At 58.0% G+C, this 17,192-nt stretch overlaps 1 protein-coding gene across 1 annotated transcript; it reads left to right on the plus strand.

Annotated features, from left to right (window-relative positions):
- The first annotated feature begins 2,721 nt into the window (after nucleotides 1–2,721).
- MPP1 (membrane protein, palmitoylated 1, 55kDa) lies at nucleotides 2,722–15,308 on the plus strand. The gene is made up of 11 exons (XM_009889232.1): nucleotides 2,722–2,865; nucleotides 3,212–3,290; nucleotides 4,302–4,387; nucleotides 5,603–5,671; nucleotides 9,399–9,595; nucleotides 9,870–9,976; nucleotides 10,903–10,983; nucleotides 11,597–11,677; nucleotides 12,138–12,340; nucleotides 12,994–13,068; nucleotides 14,890–15,308. Exons 1-11 carry the CDS (start codon nucleotides 2,746–2,748, stop codon nucleotides 15,064–15,066), a joined length of 1,275 nt encoding a protein of 424 aa, XP_009887534.1. The 5' UTR covers nucleotides 2,722–2,745; the 3' UTR covers nucleotides 15,067–15,308.
- Nucleotides 15,309–17,192: the final 1,884 nt, after the last annotated feature.

Raw genomic sequence — 17,192 nt, forward strand, 5'->3', positions numbered from 1 at the left:
AACCCCGGCCAAGGCCGGCAGAGAACTGGGCAGCTGCCAGGAGAGTGCAGGGTAGGTGATCCGACCGGCCGGCTCATGCGCATGGAGCCACACGCATCTCCTGTCTCTGCCTTCTGGATGCCCAACACCAGGGCTGGAATCTGCCACCCCACGGGTCCTGGGTCCTCCTCGCGAGCCAGCTATTTTCCCATCCCCATCCACTGGCTGAGCGGGGTGGCCAGCAAAAGCCCACACCATCCCAGTGCGGTTCTGTTTGGGGCAGAAGGTGTTGCTGGAGGACCCTGCTGGGTTCAGAGCTGCCATCCCCAGGCACAGCAGCGAGTTTCTGGTGACAAGGCTCGCTCTCTGGGAGTCACCAGGGTGACACTGGTGCTGCGTCAGCGTCGAGGGCTGGGTGTTTTCTCCAGATGTCAGCAAAAAGCAAAGGTCAGGGCCGGGAGGCTCAGCTGGCGGGGATGGTGGGGACAGCGGGGACGGGATCTCCCAGCCCCTGGAGCAGACTGTGCTGTGTCCTGGGTCATCGGGCTCTGCTGAGCCTAGAGGTTTGAAGCCGGGGATTGCACGGTGTAACGCTTTGCCAAGGCATGACCAAGATAAGTGTGATCTGTGCTGACTCAGACCACCTCACGGGCACTTTGGCCTCGGGCAGGGCTGGAGAAGTTCCTCATCCTCCTCTTCCTCCTCCCACCTGCTGGTTTGGCGGTGCTGGGGCAGCCGGCAGAGAACCAAGGGCCGGCTCTAGACACCCGCGCTGCTGGATGTGTCCCTCTGCCCTGCGAATGGCACAGTAGCACCGTGCCCTGCTGGCGCTGGCAAGGCAGGCTGCGGGGCTGCGAGTCGCTCTTCCTTCCACCCCGCGAGTCCTTGGCCTGCAGACTGCTCTGGGCTGGGATTCAGCCTCCTCCTCCATGTTTAAGCTGTTGGCAGCCAAAGCCGACACGGTCAGCCTTTTCCTTTGAGGAGGAGGTTGGTTGACTCTTTTAGAAGTAGTTGGCTTAAAAATAAATCATGCATCTTCCCCATCGCTGCAGCTTGGACACATGGCTCCCTGCGCCCTTCCCACCCTGACCCGGCCCTGACAGCGCCCTTTCATCGGGGCTGCGACAGTGCCCGTGCCTCGGTGCTGGTCCGTCCCTCTGCCAGAGCCTCTCCCGCTGGCCCGGCTAGCCCTGGCTCTGCCGCCCCTGCTTTCGGCTCCCTCCCTGCTTCCAGACATTGCGCAGCACTGGGCCGCTGTCTCAGCCCGGCAGCACTCCGGCACATCCCTACCAAAGCTAATTTTGTTGTGGTTTAGTGCCGTGGCATCCGCATGAACCTCCCTACAGCCTGGCCAGATCTCATTCCTTGGTGGCATGGGGCTGCAGCCGATTCTCTGCTCCGGGACGGGTTCCTGCGGTGAGTGAGAGCGAGCCATGGCGGCAGGGTCGGGCTGCCGCTTCCCCCAGCCGCTGGCACGGACCTCCAGGGACCAGCGCTCGGTCGGGTGTGTTGGCAAGTCAGCGTGCGGCATGGTGTGCCACGTCGTTTATGCGGGACTAAAGCCAGCGAGGACCTTGCTGGGTGTCCCCGCAGGTTTGCTGGCTCTGGCTCCCAACCCAGGCGCTGCTGGGAGCGAGGGTGCGGGCTGCAAACTGGGCAGCAAAGGCGGCAGCCTGGTGCGGAGCGGGGCAGCTGGCAGGGTTTTGGTTTGCCTCGTGGGCTGGCCTGGGGATTTGAGCATGCCAACAAGGCGGGCAGGGGATGCAGATCAAAGCTGGCCTGGGTTTTGTTGGCCAGCACCAATTTGGGAGAGGCTGGAGGGAAGTCTGCTGCACTTGGGGCCAAACTGGTGTGTCTGTGAGCTGTGCGGAGACGTTGCCCAGCGTGCCCGAGGGGTTTAACAGGACTGCGCCGGGGTTTAACAGGACTGTGCCATGCTTCTCAAACTAGGAGGTGGCAGCTCACTTTGCAGTGTCCCTGCTGCATGGCAGGGTGGGTTTGGAGGTCTCTGCCCGGGACGCCGTGCACCCTCTACCTGCCCCGGTGCCAGCGCCTGCTGGAGATGAACAACAAAGGCTTCCCCATGGCTGAAAGCCCCTGCTTGGCTTCCCAGTGCCGGCCAGCACCAACTGGCCTGTAGCTGGGAGCTGGGGAGGGGAACCGGGAGTGTCTGGCTGGCTTGGGAGCACATTGCCTTCAGTGCCTGGATGTGGATGTGGCTCGGCACCCTGTCAGTTGCTCGTTGATGTAGATGAGGAAGGGTTGAACTTGCAGAGCAGAGCCTGGCCCCAGTCTCTGGGGTGAGTCCCAAACTGCTCCGTTCACTCGGTGAAGCTGTCCTGGGCTTTATGCTCTGCAACAAGCCAGCTGTGGGTCAGGTGCTGCTGTGACACACAAGTAGTGTTTGGGACTCGTTGCTGCAGAAGATGATCACCTGTGGACTCTTTTGGCTTCTGCTACCTACTTTTCCAAAGTTTTCTTACCTCCTGTGTTTCCCAGGCTGGAAAACTGCAGATCAAGCCCACATCCACATCTCCAAGGATGAAGCTCTCTTGCTCTTCATCTTTTCTTGCTCTTACTGTCCTCTGCTCCAGCACATGGGTCTCTCCCTGCCCTGTACCCCACCTGTGATCCAGGCACCCTAACATGGTGGAGTAGCTCAGCCCCACAGTGGGGAGCCAGAACTCCCAGGCCCCGTTCAGGTGGAGTCCCTAAACCCCGGTCTTTGTTTTGCCCCGACAGGCCATCACTCAGTCCCCGAACGCCATGACTGAGGACATTTATACCAACGGCTCAGCTACTCTGGGCAGCCCTTCCCACAGCAATGGCCGCGAGGTGCGGAAGATACGCCTCATCCAGTTTGAGAAGGTCACGGAAGAGCCCATGGTGAGAGCTGGCAAGATCCCAAAGCCTGGTGGCACCCAGGGGGACGGAGGGGCAGGTAGAGCCGTGCCAACGGGCTGGCCTCGGGGGAAGCAGGAGATCGCTGGAGACCTCAGCCACGGGAAGAGGGTGTTGGATCCTGCCTCCTGCCTGGGGACCCGGAGCAAGCCCCATCAAAGGGTGGTGATGCTTGTGCCAAGAGGAGCTGCAGTAGGCTGGGCTGGCCGAGCAGGGTGCTTCCCCCTAGCCACTGCGCAGCCCACCGTGGACATGGGTCTGGAGAGGACTTTGCTGAGAGTGCGGGAGCTCTCCCCTCCAGCGAGCAGTCATGGATTTTCCTGTCTTCCAGGGAATCACGTTGAAGCTCAACGACAAGCAGAGCTGCATGGTGGCCAGGATCTTCCACGGGGGCATGATTCACAGACAAGGTAACGCAGCCCTCATAGAGGCAGTGTATGGTGTGCACGTCCACAGCTGGTTTCTTTCCATGAAGAGATAAGGCAGCTCCCCAGCACTGCTGGCTTTCCCCTGTGACGTAGACTTCTGTGTCCATCCCTCCACTAGGAATATGTCAGGAACTCGGGACTTGCTGGGCTCTGTGCATGGTTGTCATGTTAATGCGCTGGAGGCTTTAGGGAGAAACGAAGGGTTGGGGGAAGGGCTCTCCCAAAAAGGAACCCGAGACCGTCTGTCTCAGTCTCGTGATGGGGTCACTGTAACAAGAGATGGATCATACCCCAGAGACTGCAGGGAAAGCTCTTCCCATTCCTAAAGTGCACAGGTGGGACACGCTTGCTGTGGATTGGCTCTGCAGACCAAAAGAAGGTGCCAAAAGAAATAAATAGGTGCTATTTTCTGGGTTTGGGTCTTGCCAAGGGGACATGGAAATGAGATGTTCTGTGCTTAGAAGAGGCGCCTTTTCCAACCTTGGATCCAAGTGGGAAGTCTGAGCTTACCGCTGCCAAAATAACCCAGGAGCCATTCCAATAGTGCCACTGGAGCCTGATTTATAGCAGTATATCTGAGGCTGTAATCTGGCTGGGTATATAAACTGAAAACACACAAAGTCAAGAATGCTTGTGTTAAGGGCCCTGAAAGGAGGCTGTCACTGGGCTTCAGGTGAGGTACTTGGGTTGGGTTTGAATAACTCTGAAACAGGTGCTTTGACCAGTCTAAAGCGCTGAAGAGCACACAGCAGAAACGAACCTGATGACCTTCAGACTGGATGAAGTGTGTGTCTTGGGTGGTGGGGGAAGAATTCATTCCCCATGCGCTTAGGTGACATGTGTGGCTCCCCAAGCATTGCCTAGGCAAACATCGCAGTGTCCTGGCCACAAGCTTGCCCAGGGGGTTGGGGGGCTGGTGGAGCTGTGTAGTTTGGGTTTGGTGAGCGACTCTTGTCCGGTCCTGCATTTTCATGTTTCTCCCGTTGCTGGCAGGCTCCCTTCACGTGGGTGATGAAATCATAGAAATCAATGGGCAGAGTGTGAGCAACCACTCAGTTGACCAGCTGCAGAAGATGCTGGTAGGTATTTGTGTTTGGTGGGGCTATTCCCCAAGGAAGGACCCCTTTGGCCTGCAGACATGCATGCTGGCTGAGCACTCGCCCCCTCCTAGATACCAGAGCCACCACACAGCTGCCTGCAGCGGTGTGATGCGGCGGGAGCCAGGCGGCTGTGCCAGGGTGCTGTAACACGGCCAAGCGCTGGGTCTCTGTCCGCAGCCTTGATGGTCTGTGCTTGCTGCTTGTTTCTGGCCTCCCGAGAGCAGCAGCAAAGGCTGTTGGCTGGGTCCCTGACATGTGCTGCTGTGTGTGGGGCTTGGAAACCACCTCTGCTTGCCAAGGCTGGTGTGCAGCACCAGCCCAGGGGCTGGCTGCTCTTGCAGACCTGAGCCGCTCCTGCAGGTCACCTTGGTGCCATTTTCCTGCTGCTGAGGTCATGGTGATCTTGCCAGGCCCTTGCTAGAGACAGCTTTGGACAGGGTCTCAGCCCTTGCCTTGGGTTTACACACTTAAGGCCATCCTGATCCATACCCGACATGTGAGACCTGGCTGGAGGGAGGTGGTGGTGGTGCTGAGGACACCCACCAGCAGCCAAAGTGGGAGGCCTGGCCCTGCCGCAGTGCCACGTTCCTCTCCTGCCTGGTGGCGGGATGTCCCTGCTCCAGACAGCAGGACCAAGGAGGAGCTTGTCTTTGTTTGCCTCCCAAGAAGGGTGGTTGGCCCAGAAGGCCCCTCCAAGCGTGGTTGTCCCCACGGGACCATGTAGGTCTTGTGAAGCACATGGGGCAACAGTGCATCTGGCCTGTGGCAGGCAAGGGAGTGCTGTGCCTCTAATGTCACCAGGAGGGCAGGAGCAAGAGGCCAGCATGGAGGGGACAGATGGAGGGGACCTGGCAGAACCAGCCTCTCCTCCCAAGCTCCTCACTGGGGGAGCCACACCAGAGATGATACACATCTCCATGTTGGTTCTGGTGATGCTTAGCAGTATCTACAGCCAGCCCCTTGTGGGGGTGTCAGTGCCCCTCCATGAGGATGGGACAGGCATGGCAAAGCTATGCTGCCACAGGTCTTAGCCCAGCCCCAGCAGAGCTGTTTCTGGTACAGCTGGGAGCATCCAGGAGCCTCGCCTTTGCAGGTCCTGGCACTCAGCAGCTCCCTGCACAGGTTGCTGCTGTTGGGCTGCCTCCAGCCACCACCTCCTCCAACTCTTATTTCTCCCCTTCCTTTGTTCACTAGAAAGAAACCAAGGGGATGGTCTCAATAAAAGTCATTCCCAACCAACAAAGCCGCCTCCCTGCTCTCCAGGTAAGTGCAGCCTCCAGACCCGCGGGCTGTGCTGGGACGTGGCTGTGGGGCCGGGTGGGACCAGAGCAAACCGCGGGGGACCAGCACTTGGGAAAGAGCTGTGCTGAGCCAGGGGAAGGACGAGGAGATGGCTGCCTGGTCACCTTGCCTAAGCTTGCCGGAGGGTGAAGGGATCTGTCCTGGGCTTCCATTGCTGCAAACGAGCAGATTTTGGCCCTGTGTGGATGTGTTTACCCAACGTGTATATAGGAACGTGGGCCTGGGATGCCTGAGCCACAGTGGTACGTGAGCGCAGTGTTTGGTGATGGGAAAGCAGCGGTGTGAGAAGGAAGCCTGAGAGAGTTTCCTGCCACTCTCAGAGCCGCGGCCGTTAGAGCCACATCCCCATTACAGGGCCACAGCAGCAACTGCAGGTGTAGCACCAGCTCCCGCTGCTCCCTGCCATCACTGACGCCGGTGCATCAGCCGCAGGGAGGGTGACGTAGGTCCGGATGCTGCCAGCACACTTGTGAGCAGCGAGTGGGAGGAAAGAAGCGGTGGGGAAGAGGAAAGCAGGTCCTGGCGCCTGCTGCCACTGCCAGGGGGGCGGTGACGTGCTGTGGCAGGGGGTGACACCTGCCTGGCTTTGCCTTTCAAGTCCTGCTGTGGCTGAAATACTCAGGATAGTGGGGAGGGCTGGCTCCTCTGCCAAAACTTCAGTGCATGGTGGCTGGGATGCTGTGCTGTCTCTGGGTGCAGGAGCCAACCTCAGCGCAGCCCCCACGTCGTGGACAGGCAGGAGCGGGAGAGGAGCTCAGAGGCAGATGGTGGGGGCTGGACAGTGCTGGGATGGGCTAGGGGAGTCCATATCACCCTCCTTCCTTACCCAAAGAAGCTGAAGTCTCTGGTCATGGCGTCAAGTGAAAACTGTCTCCGTACTGTCCCCATTCCAGCTCAACCAGCCTTGCACGTGTTTGTTTATTAAGCACTGGCCCATGTCTGCCCTTCCCTGCTGTCCGTCCGCCCTCCCTGGCCTGACCCAGCCAGCTCCGATCGGCCAGGCCAGCTCAGTGCCAGGGAAAAAGTTACCTCCAAGAGAAGGAACACGGTTGCTGGCTCACCCGAGGCTGGCCATGAGCTCAGGGAAGGACACAGGGACAAACTCCTTCCCAGCAACAGTTGTCCTCCCTTTTGCTGCGCCCAGAGCCGTGGTGCTGTCTGCTCCCCAGAACTCGCGGGCTGCCCGCGTCTCTGCTTGTTGCAGTCCGCCACCGAGAGTGGACTTTTGATTTTATTTCAACTCCTGAATCCCAATGATCATTTTCATTCCAGGGCCTGGCAGGCAGGACGGTGCAGATCTGGCGACAGGGTGTCCCCCTGCCCTGGCTTGCCCCGCAGCCTGGCAGCCAGCCACTTTGACGCCAACCGAGTGTCTCTTGGGGCAGGTCTGCTCGGGAGGAACCTAACGAGAAGAAGCACTGAGCACTCAGGGCTCTCGAGGTCACTTCCAACCTGTTCCCGGGCACAAACAGCAGCCTTTTGACTTCAAAGACCAGGGCTTCTCATGGTGGAGCCTGCTCAGTCCCTGGGCTTCAGCCCCAGAGAGGGGACGGGTGGCAGGCAGGCAAATAGCTTGCATTTGGAGCTGGCCCTTTGCAGTCTGGGTGATGCCTGGAGCTGTCTGATGCGAACTCCTAATTGGTGTAAGGGAGGGTCTTTCCGAAGTGAGGTGGCCGTGTCTGGCTCGGGGTACCAGGGCTGCGGGAGCCGAGGGCTCCAGGCAGGTGCCTGGGCAGTGCTTGCTGTGTGTCCCTTGTGTTGATAACCAGCTTCCCAGTGCCAGGGAGTGCTTTCAAAGCAAGCATCGGTCCCCATCCTGAAAGGAGATTCCACTTTTGTTGTCTTCCGTTGTGAGAGAACTCATGTCACAGCTTGATCCATATGCTCTGCTTTTCTGGCAGTGAAAGGGAACCATATTGGTGTCCTGCTGGCCCCGTGCCTCCAGCAGCACTACTGAAGGAGAACATACTGTGGGAAATTGTTTCAAGGTGGAACAAGGACAGCATGGTCTACCTGCCCAGGGAGGAGGACTTTCCAGGCCCTGCCTATCACATCTGAGAACAGGACATAGGTGTCACCCCATGTGAATCCCTTGGCCTGCTTGCTACACACTGTGTTTCTGGGATAAATTATTTGATAGGGTTGTGCTCAGGGCAAGCCTGCGTTAGCGTGAGTCTGGGTCTGATAGTGCTGCTTCCCCTGTAGAAGGATCTCCTGCCAGTGGCAGGCCTGCTGGGCAGCCCCAGGCACGCCGCCGGCTCGGGGCCCGGCACCCTCCTGAATGATCACAGGAGTCTCAAACAACAGGGACCATCCATGATTTGTGGGAGAGCCTGCAGGACTTCGCACCATGACTGGAGGCTCCCAGCAGCCTCAGGCCCATGGGACAAAAAAAAACCCAGGAGGAGAACAAGGGCTATGTGAGGTCTGTGCTTAGCTACAGCTTACTTTGTTCCCTAAACCCTGCCTTTCACTCCCCACCCTCCACACCCTCCCTTGGCTTTGCCCCCACCCTATTCCTGATCTTGCTGGGTGCGCTACCCAGAGACAAATTGCAGCTGCAGCCGCGTTTCAGACAAGAAATGGTTCATACAGGCACCGAGAGCAAGCGGCAGTGCAGAGAATGCGGGGTGCACATGCGTGGTCTGCCCTCCTCCCAGGGATAGGTGACTCTCATCCATCCTGTTGCTCTCTGACAGTCTGTTCTTCCTGAACAGCCTTCCTGGAAAACAACGTCTGTGTGCGAAAGCCATGTGCCATTTCTCTCCTAACGCTGCAAAGATGCTCGGGGACAGTGAGAGCCCAGGGGCACCCAGCTGCCTGCTGGCTTCAGTGGCGCGGGCTGCACCGGTGGGAGCAGGCGCTGTAAACTCCCTCCCAAATTGCTGAGCAAGCAGAAGGGACAGGGAAGGGCCACTTTCTCACGCCTTCCTGGTCCCCAGGACTTCCCCAGCCCCAGGAGGGTGGCACAGTGGCCTGGGAAGCAGCAGCAGCTCATTTCCAGTTGCAGCTGCGATAAACGTAACATTGCAAGAGTAGCTGATGCTGAAGAGACCAGGACAGTCCCAGGCAGGGATGGCCATGACACTGCAGCCTCGGCTCCCGAAGGTCCCGTGCTGTGCATGGGAGTGCCTGGTGCTGGGGAGAGGTCGGGGCACAGCAGCTGGAGATTGAGACATGGCCTTCTCTGGGGTCCCCAGGACATGGGATTGCAGGGTACGCTTGTGATAGCTCCTCTCTGCTCACCCCGTTGCAGATCCCAGTTGTTGTGCACCATGTTGGTCTGGGTGGTGGGACTCGTCTCCAGCTGGCTCAGCTCACCAGCGCTGTGCAGCACCCAGGGGACTGCAGGGGGGCTACATGGCAGGGTTTGAGCACCAGCTGGGGGGCAGGCAGGCCTGCTTAGAGGCAGCAGCCATTTCACTGGCTCCCAGTAGGGCCAAGATGCCGTCCTCCTCCCTCCCTCACCCACCAACACATCTCAATGCAGCTCCATGCCAAAGAGCTTTCCCCAAGGTTTTGTGCATCTCTTTTCTCCACAGCCAGTCTCGTGGCTGGGGTCCCTCCTGGAGCAGGGACCTTGTGTCTGGAGGCGGCTCTGCAGTCACTGGGGGCCAGGAGCTGGACAGGACCAAGTTCAGCCACACTGCACGGCCATGCTGACTCTGTCCCACTCTCTCTTTTGCAGATGTTCATGAGGGCGCAGTTTGACTATGACCCAAAAAAAGACAACCTGATCCCCTGCAAGGAAGCGGGGCTGAAGTTTCAGATCGGTGATGTGATTCAAATCATAAACAAGGATGACAGCAACTGGTGGCAGGGCCGGGTCGAGGGCTCCTGCACCGAGTCAGCAGGACTCATCCCTTCTCCGGAGCTGCAGGAGTGGTAGGTCCTTGGGTTTGGCCAGAAGGGCTGGATCTAGGAGTGGAGGCGGGAACAGTGGCCATGTGCTCCAGGAGTGTGAGCATGTTGGGTAACACCAGCATCACTGCTGGGAAAAGGAGGCAAACGTCCCCTTCATCTGCTGCAGAGTGAGTCTTTACCTGTCCCAGCAGCCACCCTGCTCCTCTTGCCCTTGCTTGTCTGAGGGACGATCCCGCTGCTGCCCCAGGGCTTGGGGTGACAGCTGGACCATGGTGGTGTCCTCCTCTCTCGGCAGGCGTGTGGCGAGCGTCACCCAGTCCAGTCAGAGCGAATCCCCGAGCTGTAGCCCCTTTGGGAAGAAGAAGAAGTGCAAAGATAAATACCTGGCCAAGCACAGCTCAAGTAAGTGTGAGCAGGGCAATGGGCTCCATCCCCAGCCCTGGCCGTCACTCCTGCCTCTGGGCAGCGGTGGGTCTGTCCTCTAGAGTCAGACCAAATGGCCCAGCTGTGTTGGAAGTGGGACCTCAGGAGGATACCCCACAGCTGTCAGCTTTTTTGAGTCCCTTCCTCGCAGTCCTCATACCCTTCAGGTGGCCACAGCTGTGTCCCCACGCAGCTCTGTAGCGCATGAGGCTGGGGCTGGCTCCCGTGCTCTCCTGCGGTGACAATCCCTGGCACTCCTGGCCATGAGCTCCTTGGGAGGTCGGGCTCTGGGGCCCTCAAACTCTGCAGGCTGCTGAACACAGGGCAGGCGGTGACCTTACTGCTGCTCAGCCATTAGGGAGCAGCTGAACTGGTCCCCACAGCTGCCAAGCCACGTCCCTGGTGCGGCAGGGAGCGTGCCCCTCAGCCACCCGTGCAAACACCCCATGCTAAGCATGCCCTGGGCCAGCAAAGGCGGCTGCCTGAGGACGTGCTGGCTCCTAGCCCAGCCTGCAGCTCCAGCCAGCAACAAACAAGGCCGTAAATCAGCAAGATAAATAAAGCTCCCCCAGCAACAAGCTCCCGGCAGCGTCCTGTTGCCTCCCCACCCAGCTCCCTGGTCCTACCGTCCTGAGCAGAATTACTGAGTGAGAGTAGCCCCGGCTTCCCCTTTGGCGGCTGCTGGTCCAGCTCCCCAGCACCTCTTCTGCTCCTTACATGCTGCTTGCTGCTAAAGCTGCTGCCCTTTTCCCTGAGCAGCCAAAAAGGGACGAGCTCCCAGCCCAGTCCTGATCGCTCCATCCATTTTTCCCAAGGACCTGGCTTCGGTCCGATGCGTACGTGGTCCTGATACTGCGGCCAAGCCAGCTCTGACCACTCGCTGTCTCATTTCTCCTCTGCCGCAGTTTTTGACCAGCTGGATGTGGTTTCTTACGAGGAGGTGGTGAGGCTGCCTGCCTTCAAGAGGAAGACTCTGGTGCTCATCGGTAGGTCCTGCCCCAGGCATCCTCTGCAGCGCAGGTGCTGCGAGTGGTGGGTCCCCGGGGGAACCAGGTCTGGAGAGGGGCTGGGGCAGCACTGCCCTTCAAAACTTAGTAAGCTCTGGGAAGCATTTCTTCTGCCTGCAGCAGTCACCAAGCAGGCTGACCTCCTCCACGCGGCATTGTGCATGGTCTGGCACCTGCACTGCGATGATGAGGTAGAGTTAATTCAGGAGTTTCCAGCTTCTAAGTATCTTTATGGATAATTTTTATTAAAAGCAGCTCTGATCTGCACAGCTGCACCGAAGCAAGCAGTCCCGCGCTGTGGATGCTGGGCACTTGTCAGTGGATCCCACGGGCATGGGCAGCCCACTACCATGCTGGCTGCTCAGCACGCACCTGTCCCATCTCCAGCTGGGGCTGGAGGTGAGCATGGCCAGGGCAGTGAGAGCCTCCTCCCAGGCTGGAAGACACCACAGACTAGCTCGAAAGGCAGATCCTGGGCAAGGTCCCAGGAGCTCTGCACCTTTCCTCAGATCCAGAGCTGCAGAGGGGCCCCAGCATCTCCTACCAGGCTTCCCTGAGCTCAGATCCAGCATCCATCCCTCCTTCTCTGCAGGGGCCAGCGGCGTGGGCCGTAGCCACATCAAGAATGCTCTGCTCAGCAACAACCCGGATAAGTTCATGTACCCACCTCCATGTAAGTACCCAGCCAGGGCGGAGGGCACAGCACAGGGTATGTTTCCTCTTGCCTCCTTGAGCCAGGACCTTCTGACAGCAGATAGGAGGTGGGGAGATGTTCCTCCAGCACTACCAAGCCCCCGGTGTCAGAGGCCACCACACAGGGCACTCTAGGGCCTCCCTGCCCCCTGTCCTGTGGGCTGAACCTACCCACAGATGGCTGCAGGGCTGCTACTGGCTGCATTGCAGAGACACCTCACTCTTCAGATCCCAATGGCCCTCCTCGGGCTGGCTGAGTTCCCTACTTGTCCCAAACTGGAAGGAGTTGAAAGGGGATTAGTACAGCTTAGTCTTGAGGTACAGAGGTCCTCCATGCCCTAGCCCCATGGTCAAAAGGGGAAGACAAGACACCCAGAGCAGTGGGTGCTGTTCCCCAGTCCTTCTGGGGGCCAGCACTCACCATCTCCCTCCTTTCCTAGACACCACACGCCCCCAGAAGAAGAATGAGGTGGACGGGAAGGACTACTACTTTGTTTCGACTGAGGAGATGACCCGAGACATCTCAGCCAACGAGTTCCTGGAGTTTGGAAGCTACCAGGGAAACATGTTTGGCACCAAGTTTGAAACAGTGCACAAGATCCACCAGCAGGACAAAGTCGCTATTTTGGACATTGAGCCCCAGGTAGGGAGCAGGGGAAGGGGTGGGCAGGATGGGGACTGCCGCAGATTGAACTACCTGTGTGCTGGCTGTGACTGTCCCTGCCTTCCCTGGTGCACTGCCCACCTGCCCTTCCCAAAGGAAAAAGGCAGGGAGTGCTGGGGTGGCATTCCCATTCCCAAGCCGTGGGTGCAGTGAGGGTATTCCTTGCCACAGCACGTGCCTGGCTGTGACAGCAAGGCCAGGGCCAGGCTGCTTCTGGGAGTGGAGGTGCAGGGTCAGCATGGGCACCCGCACGGGGACCCCTTCCCCTCTCCGACACCGAGCGTGTGGGTACTGCTTTGCAAAGTGGCAGTCGTGTCCAATATCCAGCCCAGAGCAGGGCTGGGGACACCCTTACGTCCTCCCCCATGAGGTGCAAGGGAAGCTGTGCTGGGATTCCTGCTCCAGCATCACCCAGATGCCCCCACATCACCCCACTACCCCCCAGGCTCAGGAGTCCACCCAGAGAGCCCACGGCCCCAGACTAGGGCCTTTTAGCCCACCACTGCATCACGGGGACCATCACGCCCTGGCTGGGGGGCAGCGTGGGGCAGTGGGGGACAGCAGCCATCCAGCTGCGCTTGCTCCCACCCTGAGGGAGGGCCACGCTCATAACTGCACCCTTCTCTCCACAGACCCTGAAGATCGTCCGCACGGCCGAACTCTCCCCGTTCATAGTCTTCATTGCCCCAACAGACAAGGCAGAGCAGGTGGGTGGCAGTGCGCCGAGGCCAAGTCCCCCTCCAGCCGGGCTGGACTGCCCACGGCAGGGGGGGCAAGTAGCCCGCTGCATCAGCCCAGGGCGCTCTCCCTGCTCCACATCAGCTTCTTTGTGTCTGCATTGATTTTTGCGGTCCAGGAGAGCAGGGCAACTTCCTCAGCCCAGACCTGAGAAAGGAATTGGTGATTCCTGCAGCTGCAGACTCTCTCCCAGATTGACACCCCCCCAGCAACTATTGTCCCTGCAGCATAATCAGCTGCTATCTGGGGCTGCAGCAGTGCCGCAGAGCAGGAACATCTATCCTGCCATCAGCTACGCAAATGGCACACACAAAAACCAGCTCCTTTCATTCCCTGCCTCATTAAGATGCTCATCCTTCCAAAATTAGGATGAAAGCAGCACTGACGCCGTAGTTAACTCATGCGGTGCCAAGCACCGCGAGGCTGGTGGCCACACGTGGCCATTTCCCGGGAAGCGCGTGGGAGCCGTGCTGCCTGCCCTGTCCTGCCGCAGCCTGGACCAGCGCCCCTGAGGGCGGACCTCCGCAGGGAGACGGGAAGCGATGGGAGAACAGGGAAACCCACAGAGCTGTGCTCCTCCTGGATTCACGGCCAGCCAAAGCCACCTCTCCCAACCTATTAATTCAGCGTTCGTAAAGCTTAAGATACAGCTATTTTGCAAGGAGGATATTTATGCAGCCTTCAGCGCCAGCATTGCACAGGCAGCTAGAGGCAGGTTAGCCTGCAGAGGATTGCAAAGCCAGATGCAGCAGGCTGCAGGGGGGAAGCGGGGGTAAGTGTCAGGGCAGAAAGGGCAGTAAGGCAGCCTGCTGCTCCCCCCTCCATGCCCCATCACCCACCGCAGCCTCCAGACTGGAGGAACCATCTCCTGCCGCAGTGGGCAGGGCCAGCCCCCACTGGCGCAGGCACTATATATAGCGAGCTGCCGCAGCCCAGGTAACTGCCTACTAGAAGGGACGCAGCAGAGCCAAAATGTGACCCAGCAGAGCTCAGATCACCCAGGCAAACTGCTCATTGCTCTCCCCTCTCCACCCCCAAGAGCTGCCGGGCAGCACACAGCGGAGCTGCAGCCAGAGCAGCATCCCCAGCTCAGCCCTCCCCAGGCACAGAAGCAGGGAGCCGCCTGTGTTTCAAGGTGCGTTAGGGAGATATGCGGAAATCGGTGTGGACTTTGCTGTTGAGGGCACATCTGCCCGCAAGGACACACTCCTGGGATGCCCGGGCTAGCTGGGGAGCTGTGCAGACTAGCCACACCAGCAGGAAGAGGCTGGCAGCTTCGCTTTCACTATGAAGAAATTTAACTCCATCCCAGTCAAATCCTGTAGCAGGAGGCTGGTACAGCTCTGCCAGCCAGCTCCGTTCTGGTCAAAAGCCAGTGAGGAGGGACCATTCTGGAGGGATCCTACCTTGAAACCAGCCTTCGGCCTTGAGCTGGCTACACTGCCCAGTGTAGTAACGAGCAGCCTGCTGTGTGGTGAACCTTTTCTTCCCAGGGAGCTGACGCACAGCATTTAAAGATAAATACAAGATTAAGCAGGTCTGGCCTCACTAGCAGGTGACCTGATGCTCCCAGCACTGCATTAAAGTCCAGCAAAACCCCCAGACACACAACTCCCAGAGATCGCACAACAGCTCTTAGCTTGTCACACAAGCTGCAGGGATGCTCCGTGTTCCAATACTTAGCAATGACTTGAGCTGTTTTTATGGTGGGTGGGAGTTCGCCTGTTGGGATGGGCTGCAAAATTCTGCTTCTCACCAGTCTCATGAGCGCTCTCTCACATTTCTTGCAGTCAGAGGCTTTGCAGCAGCTCCGGAAGGATTCAGAGAGCATCCAGAGCCGATACGCGCACTACTTTGACCTTTCGCTGGTCAACAACGGGGTGGAAGAAAGCCTCCAGCTGCTGCAGGAAGCCTTTGAGCAGGCCTGCAGCTCTCCACAGTGGGTGCCAGTCTCCTGGGTCTACTGAGAGGGCATCCCACCCCAACCGCTTCCCATCAACCATCCTGCAGCCGTGGGGAGAAACCTCCTCAGCTTCCCCTGACCCACACACAGCCAAGCACAACTCCCTTCCTCTGCTGCTCCACGGACATGGTCTCAGTTGGTTGACGCACATGCACACACACGCACACAGGGTGTCCGGATCTCCTCTCCCAAGGGAACGCAGGACAGGGGCTGCCCAGGAGACGGCCACCTCCAGCAGCACTACAGTGCAGTGCTAAGTTAGTGGCTACAGCAGAGCCCAAAGGCACCCTGTTAGCTCAGAGCACTCGGCCGATCTTCTCTGCATCAGTCCCAAGGGAAGTGGTAGAGCAGGGGCTTTCCACGCCGATGTCCCCTGCCATCGCTGGAGCAGTCACTGCATCACAAACACCTTGAAAGCATGGCTGGTGTTCATGAGGCTTCACACAAACCACACCAGAGCTCCGACATCCAAGGGTTTCCCTTCACAAATGGGAAGAGCAGAAAAAGGCAAGTGTGGATTTGGTGAAGGTGGCATAGAGCATGCCACCCCTAGGCAGTCTCACCCTACGTTCTGAGGTTGGAGTTTTCCGATTCACCCTGTGCAACCGTAGCTGTAAAAACTCCCTGTATTTAATTCTCACCGTGCAGCTTGGATTGTTACCGCCTGGCCGGAGAAACTCAGCAGCAGCTGAGGAAGTCCCATGGACCAAACACCAGAGGGACAATTCAATGGGTAAATTAGATCCAGCCACAAGTGTTTGTTGCATGCAGTAGAAACAGTGTCTCTACAAAGATCATCCAGGCATGTTCTCCAGTCTAGGGTGTTTCGCACACTGTATGCAAACATAAAGGCCACCCTCACAAAGGGGGTCCTTCTTCTGCAGGAGTGTACCGACACACAAGCCCCACCATGACCATGTTCGGGAAGCATCACCACGGCTCCTGGGCACACCATAGCCATCGTTTAGGTGAAAGAATCTCATTTGTGTGTTCAGCAGTCAGCTAGGGGAAAGGGGCTAAGAAGTCTTGTGCAATTTTTTAAGGATGCCAAAAATAAATCTGTTGATGTGCAATAGGGACCTTTGTTCTGATCCACTGCAGGGAAACAATGAGCAGCAATAAACGTGTGCTGAAACATTGCCATGACTGGTGTTTTACCTCTAAGGCTGCGCACTTGCTCACAACTGGAAGTCTGTTCCCACCTCCCTGATGCTACCACGCTCAAGGTTAGGCAGACCAGGACCGTCAGACCTCTCCAACAGCTCATTCCAGCACAGGCAAAGAAGGAAAGAGAACACTCAGCTGCCAGGCACACGTCCCAGTGGGTTTTACCAAAGAGGAGGGTGGCCCCTAAATACCTGTGAAGTCCTGACCAGGAACAAAGGCCCCTCTAGTGATGGTCTATGTCAACATGACCACTTCTCTGCACCAGCAGCTTCTTCAGGAGAGCAGCACAAAGGCTGGGCAGAAGGCACAGCTATTTACCTGCCTAGCTGCAGCATGCACCTGCATTAAGCTGCCTCCCCTCCCCCTGAACAGACCACCCAGATGAGCAAGAAAATCACCCATTCAAAAATAGGGCTTTTATTTTTATGTAAAAAAAGAGTAAATAAAAATGGACTTTTTCTTCTGCTCAGGTTCTGACAGCCACCAGCTGCTCACCCCACTGCCTGTGTGTATCTCTAGCATCGGAGAGGAGAAAAGTCAGGTGGTTAAGACAAAAGCAATGCACGAGGCTAAGACAAACATTACAGAATGTCTGCAGGGATGAAGCTCAGAACAAAGCAGCCTGGATCATTCCCCATTAAAAGAGTCTAAAATCCTGGTTCAGCACTACCCTTGTGACAGAGGAGAAACCTCCCACCTCCAAAGAGCCATCCCAGACAGAAATTAGGCCAAGTCTTTCTGAAACTGCTCAAGGCCCACACCCAGTGCCAGAGCTGCAGAGCTGCTTCTGGCCACTATTTTCCTCAAAAGGACTCCAGTCCCAACAGCCCTTTAGAAAAGCATACTGGCCAGCCGCCTTCTGGTCACTTCCCTTCCCAGCAACACCCCACAGTTCAGAGCCTTCAAAGCACATCAGATATCAAAACCAGAGAAGGCAACCGAAAGCACTGCGGTCCCATTCCA

This window comes from Charadrius vociferus, unplaced genomic scaffold (assembly GCF_000708025.1).
Source record: "Charadrius vociferus isolate BGI_N301 unplaced genomic scaffold, ASM70802v2 scaffold7, whole genome shotgun sequence".
NCBI lineage: Eukaryota > Metazoa > Chordata > Aves > Charadriiformes > Charadriidae > Charadrius > Charadrius vociferus.